The sequence below is a fragment of the Aphidius gifuensis genome, linkage group LG2 (genome assembly GCF_014905175.1).
Source record: "Aphidius gifuensis isolate YNYX2018 linkage group LG2, ASM1490517v1, whole genome shotgun sequence".
NCBI lineage: Eukaryota > Metazoa > Arthropoda > Insecta > Hymenoptera > Braconidae > Aphidius > Aphidius gifuensis.
In genome coordinates this window covers 28,221,937-28,236,439 of record NC_057789.1, presented here as the reverse complement: position 1 = coordinate 28,236,439, position 14,503 = coordinate 28,221,937, and the positions used below count along the sequence as shown (strand labels likewise).

Genomic DNA, 14,503 nt, shown 5'->3' with positions numbered 1-14,503 from the left:
ATTCACAAATTATATTATTTTTAAATTTAATTATCACCTTGATGGTGATAGATCCTCTTTTGAAACTGGAAGACTTGAAAATCTATTTGAGGCAAAATGATCTTCCACGTCTTCTTGACTTGATGAATGATATGGAAAATAACTTTTTTGTTTACCTCTTGCTGTTTTCATTAATACACGACTTGATGAAAATCTTGATGAAAAAATTTAAATAAATTTATCAATGAGCTTGAATAATTATATAGATATTTTTTTTTATGTTTTATGGAAAATAAAAAAAGGATGATACTTACTTGCTTGGCTCAAATTTATACTGTGGTCTTCGCATAACAAGTAATCTTGGTAATATATGAATAAATACTCTCTTTACCCATGGTGCCATTTTGTGTGTTTGTGGTGAACGAAAGTGTACATTCAACACAACAACTGTAACGCATATACTGAAAAATATAAAATATAGAAAATTATTATTATTGATAAAGCCAAAAAATAAATTACAATATATACTTCTATTATTTTTTTCCAGTTAATTATTATTTTTGACACTATGTTATGCAATTTTTGTAATAAAAATTACACTGCCTCGACAGTTTTATAGTTTTAAAAATGCAACGAAATTTAAATGTATTTTTTTTTATATAACCAAGATGAATGCATGCATTTATCATTGACAAAAATAATAAAAAAAAAGTATACTCAGCATAAATTTTTAATTCAATAATAATTTATTTAAAAAAAAAAATTTATAAAAGCTTTGAAGCTTTAAATACCATTAGGATTTTAATTTTTTTTTCTTTTTTGTAGCAAATAAAGTGACTAAGGAAAAAAATGATTCATAAACTGTTTGAGGTCAAGCACAGTTTTTTTTTCTTTTGATTTTATTTTTATAAATAGATATTTTTTTTTTTATATTTTACTTTCAAATAGAGTTGGGTGTTTTTTTTTTTTCGAGTTTTCTTTATTTTATTCAAGTAGAATTTTATTGGCTCTACTGTGCGCAGTGATCTCAATTTCCAATTCCATACGAATTTCCGGTTAAGTTCTTTTAAACTTGTGGAGGGAAAATAGTGAAAAAAAAAAGTAAAATTTTAAATTCGAATAATAAAAATAAATACATGGTCAAGAACGTTGATAGTTTTTACAATATATTTTGTATTTTAAATTAAAAATAAACTTGATCAATATTATTTTGAAAATTTAAAATAATAGGATAATGATTATAGTTAGAATATTGATTGACGTAGAAGTTTGCACGAAGAGATTCAAATTCAAACTCTCTTGGTCAACTGGTTTATGAACTTCATCAAATTCTCATGACAATCAATGGCTAACTATAACAGGTGTAAATTCAACAACTATCACAAGATATACTCAGACATAATTGACAATTAATCGATGCATAATTATATTTAAATTTCATTAAAACTTTCAACTATTATTCTTCAAATATTCAGTGATAAATAAAATATAAAAATTAATTTTTTTTCTAAAATATTATAAGCCTAAAAATAATTAATAAATATTGTATTTAACTATTTATTTATTTTTCTTGAATTCAATTTTAAAAACGTCTAATATTAATTAATTCAAATAATTATTTCAATTAGAAATTTTATAATAAAAATTTGGTATTATAAAATTTCAAATTTAATTTTTTTTTTTCAATATTCATATCTAAAATATTCAATGAATTGTTTATAAATTATTAAAAAAATTAATTATTATAAATAAATAAATAATATATATCCACTTGCAATTAATTTATTTTCCATTTCTGAAACTATTTTTCAATTTTATGAAATATTTTTTCTACGTTGTATTTTTTTTTTTGATATTATTTTTCACACTGATATTTTCTGCATACAATATTTTAATATTTAAAATTTTTTCCCGGATATTATGAGTATTTACTCATGTAATCATGATATTAATTAAAAAAAAAAATATCAACACCGAGAGAGTGTTATTGTTTTTGTGGCAAAAAAAAAACAACACAGTCTATATTTTTTCCTGAGCTATTTTTTTATTTAAAAAATTCATATTTTTTTATTAAATAACTCAGTGTCATTAGAAATGAAACATCGTGGAAGACTGTTGGATAATGTGAGTCCATTAAGGTGAACCCGTTAATTTTATAATACGTAAAAATGTATGTGAATTTTTTTAGCTGGTACTTGAAAGGTCATCCCGAGGTTTTGCATAAAAATGAAATTTTATTTATTTTTTTCCAGTCAGGATGGAACGTTGCTTTTAAGTGAATAAATTAATATCACATATATCTCATTAATTTTATTTTACATTTTTTTTTTTTTTTCTTTCATAACTGTCGGAAATTGTTAAATTAATTTTACAATTACTTTTTGAAATTAAAATTAATTGAAATTGTTAAAAAATAAAATTATTTAAAAATGTGTTTCAGTTGTAAATAACTTTTATAATTTTTTTTTTTGGTTTTTAAATTTTTTTTTAAGAACAATAGTGAAGTGTGCAATATAACATTTGAGTTTAAAAGTTTTTTGAAGTTTGATGCAGTTCTATCAATCGCCTGGAAAAGCCTCTCTTGCCACCTCAATAAATTCGTCTTGGATTTTTTCTTTTTTTTTATTTCTGATCCCCTTTATCGACCTATTTTAGGATACTTTTTATTTTTACATCAAAATTTCTTTAGCAAGTTGAACTTTAAAATTAACACATCGTCGGGATGTGAATAAAATTGATCAATATCAAAAAGATAATATCAGAAATAGGAAAAAAAATTCTAGAATTAATTTTCAGTGTGTAAATTTAATTATATAAATGTGAGATAATATTTTTTTTCTCAAGAAACACAAGTAGATAAATTATTTGTAATTTACTTTACTAATTTTTCCTTCTTTTTGATAAATTATTTTACTTTTTGATATGTAAAAAAAAGGCGAGAAAGAAAATCACGAAATATTTTTTGTTTAATTTATGAACGTGGCTAATATCCACATGAATTTTCATTATTAAATTTATAATTGTCAAATGACATGTAAATATGACATCTCAAGAGGGTTTGCGAATTTTAAAAAATTCATTCTTCATCGTGGTTTTAAAATTAACACTCATTTCATAGATTATTCACTAAAAAAAATGTTCATGTCACAGAAAAGAACAGCCTTGATCAATTTTTAAAATAAAATGATCACAAAAATATATATATATATATAAGATCACAGAAGCTTGAATAAAAAGTTTAAGAAAAATATAAAAAAAAAAATATTTATATAGCAATTTCATTTTATCCTATACAGTTCTCTGAAGAAATAAATTTTTTTTCATACGACTGCACAAATATACAATTTTATAGAAAAAAAAAAAAATATTTCAAGAACGACAAAATTGGTTTGGTACAATAAAAAATACATTATTAAATGTCCAAAGAGTTCAAGTTGAAATTAATTTCAAGCTTGTTTCAACGATAATTTTTCATTTCCGAGTTTAAATTTATTTATTTATTTTTTCATATAACTTTTTTAATAACAAAAAAATCATGCTTAATTTATTTATAACTCGATAAAAAATATATCGTGGAAATATTAAAAAATTTAATGGTAATTTAAAATATAGTTCATGTTAAATTGTCTATTTTTTTTTCATTTTATCTATTTAATTTATTATTTTAATTATTTTAAATTTATTTATATGTAATTTTGATTTTCCTTCGATTTTATTAATACACAGTTTTGTAATTTCTTCGAGGAATATTTCGGGATTATGTATGATTAAAATAAATAAATAAAAAATTTTACTATCCAGTGTAATTTTGTGAAAATATTTAAATGTTCTTTACGTGATGTATTTTCAGTATGGCAATGGTTTCTCTGAAGATATGGAAATTTAAAATAGCAAGTACATGAAAAGTACAAAAGAAAAAAAGTGTGAAAAATGTGACAGAAAGATTCCTTTTTGACTCTATTTTTTATATTTTTCTCGCAATAAAAAAATATAAAAAATACTTAATCTTAAATAAAGCAAAAAAAAATATAAAAATAAGAAATAAAAAATTTAAGAAAAATACAAAGACTGGCTTTTGCCCGCAATCCAAGATAAACCTCGATGGCTTCACTGTATAAGTCACGTGTTGAGTGGTCTGTAAATTCCCGTTGGAATATATCCATCAAGCTTTTATTTTTATTTTTTTATATATATAAAGCTTTGGAGATTGTAAAGTAACTAAAAAAAGAAGATTTTTCATAATTCAATTGATAAAAAATGACATTGCAATACGTCAAAAATTTATAAAAGCCTTGAAAGGCAAAAAATAAAATGATTTTTCTTTTTATAAAATTCACACTAGATAATTTGATGGATCTCTAAATACTAATAAATTTTATTTTATTATTTAAAAATTTAAAAACAATATCAATTAAGCTCTTTTATTATTGAGACAAAAATTATTTAAATATTTGTATTTATTTACAAATGAAATTGAATATTTTACATAATTTTTTTGTAATGAATTCTTAAAATACATAAACAAGTAGCTAAAAAAAATTTTTTTTCATTAATAATATCCAAGTACTTTGTATAATTTTATTCTACATGTGCCGACTGTTAAAAAATACATACACATATAAAAATTCAAGTAAAAAATTTGTAAAATGAATGGACCTTTGGTGCTTTAAATATTTACGCTTGAAATATCACAAAATTCATTAATACTTAAATTTTTAAAAGGTGGTTTGACATGAAAATTAAATTTCTTTTAATTTATTTTCAAGTAAATACTAAATGAAATTTTTTTTATAAATGCATCAACATATTTCTTTCATTATTTACTAATGAAAAATATCCTTACATAATAGTTTTGATAAATTTACAAAAAAAAATTCATTACTTATTGAAAAGATCCTAATTATAATCAATTAATTAATATTAAAAATTACTTGGTTGCTTTATTGTATTTTATTTTCATTAAATAATTATTCTATCATGTTTTCACTTATCTAAATTTTACATTAGAGCTCATTCTAAATTAAAATCGATTTAACAAAGATGTGGCCGAGTGGATACACCAGTCTGTTGAATATTTCATCAACAATTTACCCCAATAACAAGTCCAAAAAAAAATTTAATTTATACGCAAAACAAATTATAGATTATCTCCAAGTATCCACATGAAAAAATGATTAATAATTTTCAATTTGAACTTTGAAAATATCAAAAATAAAATGAAAAACAATATTATTACAAAATGATTAATGTAAAAGCTATATATTTTTTTATATATCTAGCATTGAAAGATTAATTTTCTCTATTGATTTTCATTGTCTATGTGTTTTTTCACGTTCTTTATTTAATTTTCATTGTTTTTGTGTTTCTATTTTTTTCCCTAGCACAACATTTAGCCCTGGAATTTTTAATTTAAATATTTTTTCTATTTAAAAAAAAAAAATACATAACATCTATCAGAAACAAATTAATTTGTATTTTTAAAAATAATATTTTATTATAGAATAAATTGAGTTTATTGTTTTTATTTTATTTTTTTTTAGCAGTAAAAATTTAATGACATTATTTGAATAATTTTAAAGTTGATTTGACACGTATATGCAAAGCATAAACTTGGATGATAAGCATACGTCAAACAATGATACGTGAGTGTTGGTAAAAGCTTTATTATTCCACTAAGTCAATCATGCTAAATTTTAAACTTGTCACTGATAACGTTTGTACAACTCATAAAAAAGTTAAAAATAAACATTCGAAAATATAGCAACATTATTAAGTGTTGATAATAAAAAATTTCATTACTAAAATAGTAAAATTATCAATAAAAATAGTAAATTTATCAATAAAAATAAACAAGTGTTTTTTTTTTGTAAAAAAAAAAATATAAATAATGATTTTTAAATAATATAATGTCAATTTTAATAAATAGATTTTATTATTTGTTTTTTTTTTTTTTGTAATTTTTGATCTTTATTGTTTTATTTTTTAGTTAATGAGGTGTTTATAACTTGCCACTACTGTATTCATAAAACAATTTAAAACAATAAAAAAAAAAAAATAAAAAAAATTATATAGGTACTTTGTGAATGTATACAGATGCCCAAGTAAATGCACTGTGCCAAGGTAAAACAAGACATTAGCTTTACGAGGTGGAAGTAAAATAAAATAAAAAAAAAAAAAAGTAAAATAAATAAATAAAAATATAGAGTTTCTGTTTGTTAAAAAGTTTTTTATTTTTTTTTCTTTTATCTAGATTTCTGGCAAAAATCCAATGAAAAAATTTACTTTTTTTTTTTTATTTTTCTATACCTACATTCAAGCCAACAATTTTTCTTATTTAACTTGAAATTTTAACTCTTCTTTTGGTGATATAGTAAAACCCAAGAAATTTTAAAAGACTTTGTCGATAAAATTTTATAAACCACCGAAATGTTTAACGTATAAATAGAGAAACAAGTTATAAATGATCCCAGCGATTTTCAAGCTTACAATTTAAGCAATTCATTCGTGAAACCGTAATAAATTAAATTTAAAAAAAGAAAATACCTCTACAATTTATATGAATTTTTTTTTTTTTATAAAACACGTATGGCTAAGTTTGTTGGTAAAGTATATATAAAAAGTTAATTTATATTTTTTATTTCATTTAATAGTTAAACTTTTAAAATAAAAATAAATTATTATTTCAATAAATTGTATCAACAATAAAATACCCTGAATAGAATTTTTTTTTTTGTTGAATATTCCATGCATCAAAATATCGTTTAATCTTCAAAATTTTATGTACAATGTATTTCAAGTGAAGTCAGTGGTTTCACATTGAGCTGTGGCTATAAATGTGTTTTGAAATTTAACCACATTTAAACAAGTATATATCGTTATCATTTTAATTATGAAAAACAATTTAATTTACCAGTAAATTAACCAATAAATAAAATATTTAAAAATAAATAAATTGTTTTTCTATGAAATTACGTGATTAAATTATTAATTAAAATTTTATTTAATTTTATTTTCTCAGTTTTAATTACTTGTTTTATCAATAGATCAATGATAATCAAAGTTTTATCAAACTAAAGTTTGTATAAACTTTTATAAGCATAAAACCAGTATTGTATTTAAATAGCTTTTATTTTTTTTTAACATTTAATTCAATTGCAATCACGTAATTTAAAAAACTTTTATTTCGGTTAAATATCATGTTGTATAATGTGTTTTGTTATACAAAAAAAAAAATTAAATAATAGTAAAAAGTATTTGATGTATATAAATACTCATCCGCATGTTAAGAATCAATTAAGCTCTGAAAACGGATTTGTTATTGCCTTTGCTCTATTTTTCAACAATAAAAATATACAAAAAAAAAGAAAGCTCGATAATGAGAATTTTCTTGTTTAATTTCTCACGAATTTTTATGCTTATAATTTTTTTTTTTTTACTTTTAACAAGCCTCTGTGGATGTACATTTTATCTTGAAATGAAAATATTTTTGTAATTTTTTTTTTCGTCTATTTTATAAAATAACATAAGAAAAAAAAATTTTTAAATAAATAATTTACTTTAATTTGTTTTTCAACTTGGATAATAAATTGTTTCTAAAATTATTTTCCTATTTTTATTATTTAAAATTCAATTTTAAATTGTGCTAGTTTTAATTGACTTATTTAATAAATTTATGAATTTTAATTAGAGTTAAATAAATAAAAAATTCAAGTAATCACAAACTGTCGATAACCACAATGTCATTCTGTTTATTATGCTGATTCGTTATATGACTTGACAGACTAAATGCCAACTGTCACAAATTTGTAATAAAATCAAAAATAGATAAACGATATGAGTCGATAGTTTATGAATACATAGATAAACCTCAAACGATTTTAAATTGCAAAAAAACCACTAAATAATAAAAAAATAAAAACCATAACTCAAAGCTGAATTGATTTAGTTTCAACTAATAATTGGTCCATATTTAATTGTTCTTGGAACTAGATATTTCATTCTTAAAATTAAATGTAAATTATTTCTTCGAAAGGTAATTTCAATAATTAATTAAATCTATTTTTATTATCATCAAAAAAAAAAAAAAATAAACAAATAAATAAATCAATAAATAACAACTCAATTACGAGCGTTGATTGATTGATTTGTTTTTTAATTAGACAACAGTTTGGATACTTTGGACTCTGACTAGTATTGCGCCAATTGGAACACTATCAATTGCATATGACAAAAAATGATCTATTATTTATTCAGCAATATTTACTGCATTGAACAGATCAATTTGGGCACTTGAAATGGATTATTATTGCTTGTACACAACCAGCCATGGTGGTATGATTCATTTAAAAATATTATCTATTTACATTTAATTAATATAAATTAATTGATTGTTTAAAGAATGGCTCAATATGATTTTATCATAGGCTGGTTACCACTCAGTCATCAAACAAATAATCAATTGACTCTAGTATTTAATTTACTATATTATAAAAAATATATATTAATTTGTATTTTGTTTATTTTGGTTTTAAAAAATTAATTATTTATATTTGAGAAAATTAAACTGTGTCACAATTTAATTATTAAACCTTAATTTTGAATTGAGTTATATTATTTAATCACCATGTGTAATATTTAATTTCACATCAAATTTACATCCACACATACATTAAATATAAAGAATTTTCTAATTACATTAAAATGTTGAAATAAAAAATAAAATGTGTTTTTTAATTTACATAAAAAAAAAATATGCTTTTATTGAATTATAAAAAATTACTTACCTTATTGAAACAAGTATCATTGCAAATATGAGATATTTTCCAAGTAGAGGTACGACTAGTGACGTTGGTGGTATTATTTCAACGACAAGTAGAAAAAACACGTGGAGACTGATGAGAATCGAAATCGATAATGTCACCTAAAACAATAGAAATAATTAATTAATTCTTTTTTTTTTTTTTTGGTAATTATAATTAAAATTATTATGTTTAAAAAAATATTATTATTTTTATTTTATTTATATTATTATTAAAGGGAAGAAACTTTTTAAACTGGAACATTAATCAACTTATTTTTTGATTTTTTATATTTTTAAACTTACAAACTTTATGAAAAATATTTTAAAAAAATTCTGATATATGTTCGACATGTTGTCGAAAACTCTTTACTTCAACTAAAAATATTATCAATTTTTTTTTTTTTATATTATTATATACACAAGAGGCACTCGTCTCTTGAGTATTTTTTGTATTTTTTTTTGTATTCTGAGAGAGGATGTTGAATGGTGTAGAAATTGAAAATTGATTTTAGTTATTTGATGGGATGATACAGATATATATTTTAGTAAATTACATTGTTGATGGAAATGTATATAAAATAATAAAACAAATGTGTAAATAAAGATAAATTAAATGAATAAATAAAGGTATTAAAAAAAAATTTAGTCTTCAGGTTGGAGTCACATGAAATCCCACCGGTTTGGAGGGTTAAAAAGAACGTAAATAACAAACCGAAGAATAGAATATCCATTTATTTTGATAAATGAGACAAATGGCTTGTGAGTTGTAAATCTATGTTTAAAATGTATGCCCATGGGTGAGAAAAGAAAAATTATCGCTTTCAAGACAAAATGTTTTTGACAAAAAATAAAAATATTTTTAAAAAAATTTTTTTAATATTTTATACTCCTATGTTTGAGGATTAAATTTTTATTTTTCACAAAATATTATTTATCTCTTATAAAAGAAATAAAAATTTAAATAAAATTGCAAAATTTTCGCACAAAAAAATTCGTTAATTAAAAATAAACAAATAAATATTTTTAGCAAAAATTAATCCATCAAAAAGTAAAATTGAATTTAATATTTTCATATTTTTTTTTGATTTTATTTTTCAAATAGAATAATATTTTTATAGTAAATTTAAAAATAGTATTTTACTTGAATTTGATTAGTTGAAATGAAGAGAAAATGATAAATGTATTCATCGAAATATATAGTCAATAGAAAAAAATATTTAAAATAGTAAAAAAAATATTTTTATCACTTGGAAATAAAAATAAATGAATAATTGTAATATTGAGTGTAAAAACTAAAATTTAAATATCGATGATAAGTTATAAAACTATACAATTGACATTTAAATTATATTTTCTTTTGTTCACTTTTTTTTTTAATTTATAAAATTGTCACTATGAATGTGGCCAACATTCATAAAGTGAGAATATTCCCCAGTGATAATATTTTTAACTCGAGAGTATTAAAGCCATTGTTTAATTTTGGTATTATAATTTTGCTTTTATTTTGTGTCCATGGAGTGAATATTTGCTGGTAAAAGAGACACTCAAAAACTTTACAAGCATGTTCTCACATTTTATTACCCCATGGATTTATTATTAATACAATAAATATCATTTTAGAATTTTTGGAATGTCCATTAATGCATACATCTCTTTTATAAATCCAAAAATTACCTCAACAAAAATTTAAAATTAATAAATAACAAAAATAACAAAGCCCAGTATTCCTACATTTATTTTTTCCACAATAAAAAAATAAATAAAAAATACAAAAATCCATGGATTATAAATTGTAATTCATTTTCAATATTTTTCAATTTATTTTAAATATTAAAAATTCAATAATTTGCATAGTCATGGAGAATAAAAATAATAACAACAACAGGCTGAATAAATATAGTAAATATAATAAATAAAATACATTAATAAAAAAAAAAAAAAAAATAATTTATACTTGGCATTGTGATAAAGAATAAAATTTTTCAATAAATCTAAAAAAAATTCAACTAAAATATTTGGCTCTTGACAAAGATAAATATAATTTTTAAAACTTTTTTATTTCAATACTTTTTATTTCTATATTATTTTTTAATTTTTTTAAAAAATGATTACTATGCAAATTATCTCTCCCTCTTTCTCTTTCAATGTAAAAAAAAAAAATGTTTAAAAAAAGTATAAAATAATAATGTCGTCATGATTTTATTATTATTATCATCGTTATGAAGTTGATGGTTTTTTCTTTTACTCAGTTTGAAAAACTGCAGGTGGCACGAGTTTTCCAGTTATTAATCTCTAGTTATATAAAATGGTATATATATAGTTGAGACACCCCATGGCACCATTGGGGGTTGAAAATAGTGGTGGGCGTACATCTTAACTCTCCATACTTGGATGCTTTTACTTTGGGTCACGATGAAAGATGGCTCAATATATTTTATTTTGTGGTTTCAACCCAACTATTTTACTCAGTCATCAAGAAAACTTGACGAGATTAAATTTGCCATTATTTTTAATATAACAAATTTTATATTTATGAAAAATATTTATTTATTTTTCAATATTTCTGTTGGATTGAATCATGTGTAAAATTTTTATCAAGGCTCTATTGGGTTAGTGAAGTAAAAAAATAATTATTAACAAATTAAGTTTACAAATTTTATACTCTGGATAGAATTATATAAAAAAAAAAATATAAGCTGGATAAATAGGAAAAAAAAAGTCGATATAATGGTAGCGTTGAAAATAATTGAAGTTGGTAAATTGTCAAGATGTTTTTTGTATGATTTGATTCAAGTTTTACATTTACTTTGTCACTTTCAAGGACGCTAACTTAACAATAAACATGTGAAAATAATGATATTTATATTGAAAATCGAGGTACAGCCAATAGAACGGACGCATTTTTTCCGCGTTATCAATTTATTTATTTAAAAACAAACGAGAAGCTGGAAAATTATGAAAATTTGTAAATATATAAAGCAAAACCCCCCGAATATTATCCGCCATATGGATTTCCAATCGAAATGTTTGTTGTTGAATAAATAAATACGGTAGCAGTCACCAATAGTAAAGCCCGAGTAGAAAATTTTCTAGTTTCCAATACTAAATCCAAACGTAAAAAAATTTCAAAAATTAATTATTAATTAGTGAAAAAAAAATTATATACTGAAACAATTTGTTTTCTAAAAAAAATTACCACAATGTTTATTGTATAAGTAAATAATTTTTTATCCCATTGACAAATTGATAAAAATAATAATTTTACTTTCTTCCACTACATTTATCAATTTTTTTTTTCATATTTTTTTTATTTCTCTTTGAAAATTTTTTATTTTTTATTCATTAATCTTTCAAGATAAAACATGATTGATATTTCCTCGTTATGATAAATTTTTTTTTCCATGACTTTACAATAATCTACGTTCAAAAAGAAAAAAAAAAAAAAAACCCTGAGGATATTTGCTGGACGTAAAACGACAGGACAAACGGTCAATAAAAATAGAAAAAAATAAATATTTTTTGAGCATAAAATTTTTAACGACTATTTGTTTTTATTACTTTTATTTCTCCACTTGTTAATCACACAACGTTTTTTTATTATATTTGAGATTATCATTGTCCTACTTGGCAATTATATAAATTTTTTCAAGTTAAATATCTATATTCAAGTGTCATCAGCTACGATATAGTTAAAAACAAGATCAAAATACATCCATTTAACCAACATGAATCTGTTCAATGACTCGAAGATTTGATAACAAAATTGATAGCAGCTCAACCATGAATTTCATTTACACAAAGTGTATACATTCAATGACATGGAAATTGGAGATCATCGTCAATGATTTGATTGAAAATTAAAAAATAAAATATAAAATTTAACATCATTTTATTGAATTGATTTTATCAATTTAAAAATAAATTTTCATTAATATCAACTAAATGGATTTTAAAAAAATTAATTATTAACTAAATTAAAAAATAAACCAGAAAAAAGCTCTTTATTTAAATTGTGATGGATATTCATTTGTCACATCCAAATGCAAAAAAATAATTTACTTTTAGTCGAAAATTCTATTGAAAATATAGGAGAAATAATTTAACAAAAATTGAGTTAATATATTGTTTAAATAAATATTAGTTTACCTTTTCACCACTATCACTTGGAAGATAAAATGTCAGTACAGTGAGAAAAGATATTCCCATGCATGGAATTATTATGTTGACTGTGTAAAACAAAGTTTTTCTTCTCAGTGTTATGTTAAATGTTATATCAAGATATGGCTCATCACAGCAAGTATAAAATTTTTCATTTCTGTAAACAAATATAAGTTTTAAAAATTAGTACTATCAAAGGATATTATTACCCTTTAAATCCCTTATATTAAAATTTCAAAAAAAAAAACTTTTACAGTTGAATATACTTTTATAATTTTAAGTTAAAAAAATTTTATGTTATTAGATTTTTACAATGTATATATATTCTTTTTTTTTTGTTATATTTTTATGTACTTTTTTTAAACTGTCAGATATATTCAATTTTAAAAGTATAAAGAATGCTTTATTAAAATTTCAAGCTTTTACTGAAACTACTTCAAAATAAAAATACTTTCTAAACTTTTTTTTTTTTTTTTCTTTCTTCCATCATATCGATTATTATTATTATTTCAAAGATATAAAAAAAAAAATCAAATTCCATGTCAATCAATATAGATTTACAGTAATATTATTTATTTTTTTAAAAATAAATATAATGAAAAACAAATAAAAAAGCTTTTTAAAAGTTGAGATAAATTTCTTACAATGTTGATAATAATTTGACATTTTAAAAATAAAAAAAATGACAAGTGCTTTAGTTTAAAAAAAAATTATAAAATAATATATTATTTTTAAAAAAAAAGAATGATAATTCTCTTTGATATATAATATAAAAGCTTTTCATATATATTGACAGAACTTTAATGGGAATTTGATAAAATGAAATGAAAATTTGATGAAGAAAAAAAAATAAAAAATACAATTTGTAATTAAACTATCGATTGTCTGAATTTAAATTAAGACTAGTGTATATAATGTATAAAAATAATTGAAAAAAAAAATAATAAAATGTTTATAAATATACCTGACTGCTGGTACCTCGAGGATATCCCACTCGACTGACATATAAAACTCGGACAAATCAACACCAACATCAACGACATTACTGCCAGTTTGTTCATCCATGTGTCTCAGGTCCACCTGCAGGAAAACATTCAATAATGCATGCTGTAATACAAATCAATTCATTACTTAATATCATTTTTAAAATTCATTATTTCTTCAATTTTAATTATTATCTCGAATATTTATCTCAATATATTTCGACACTTTTACAATACAAATAAAGCAATTTACATTTTCATTTTTTTTTTTTCAATTTAAATTCAATCCTCATTGAAGAAATAATTATTTATTCTAAAAACACATTAATTTTTTAAAAATTATTTCAATAAATTAAATTTTTATTATTTTATTGAAATAATTTTTTTTTTTTTTTTTTTTTTAATTAAAAAAAAAAAACTATTAACTATGCTCTAATTATTAAATCTACGCATATCAAACAACTAGTTTAAAAAGGGCATATGTATATAATTTATATGTAAATTTTTTCATCATATAAAAATTTGAATAAAAAAAACATTAAATAGTCAAAATAAAATCAATAAATATATGAGCTTTTTTTTG

At 21.0% G+C, this 14,503-nt stretch overlaps 1 protein-coding gene across 3 annotated transcripts in view; it reads right to left on the bottom strand.

Moving 5' to 3' along the window:
* The window catches only part of LOC122850043 (acetylcholine receptor subunit alpha-like), a 70,465-nt gene that overhangs the window by 1,891 nt on the left and 54,071 nt on the right, over window positions 1-14,503 (bottom strand). For 2 of the 3 annotated variants that reach the window (XM_044149019.1, XM_044149020.1), the window contains exons 5-9: window positions 13,902-14,017; window positions 12,926-13,094; window positions 8,763-8,899; window positions 294-440; window positions 38-193 (exon numbers count right to left, since the gene is read on the bottom strand). In XM_044149019.1, the coding sequence (XP_044004954.1) occupies window positions 38-193; window positions 294-440; window positions 8,763-8,899; window positions 12,926-13,094; window positions 13,902-14,017 (725 nt within the window). Of the gene's footprint in view, window positions 1-37; window positions 194-293; window positions 441-8,762; window positions 8,900-12,925; window positions 13,095-13,901; window positions 14,045-14,503 lie in introns of all 3 variants that reach the window. The other variant, XM_044149018.1, reaches the window with a different exon arrangement.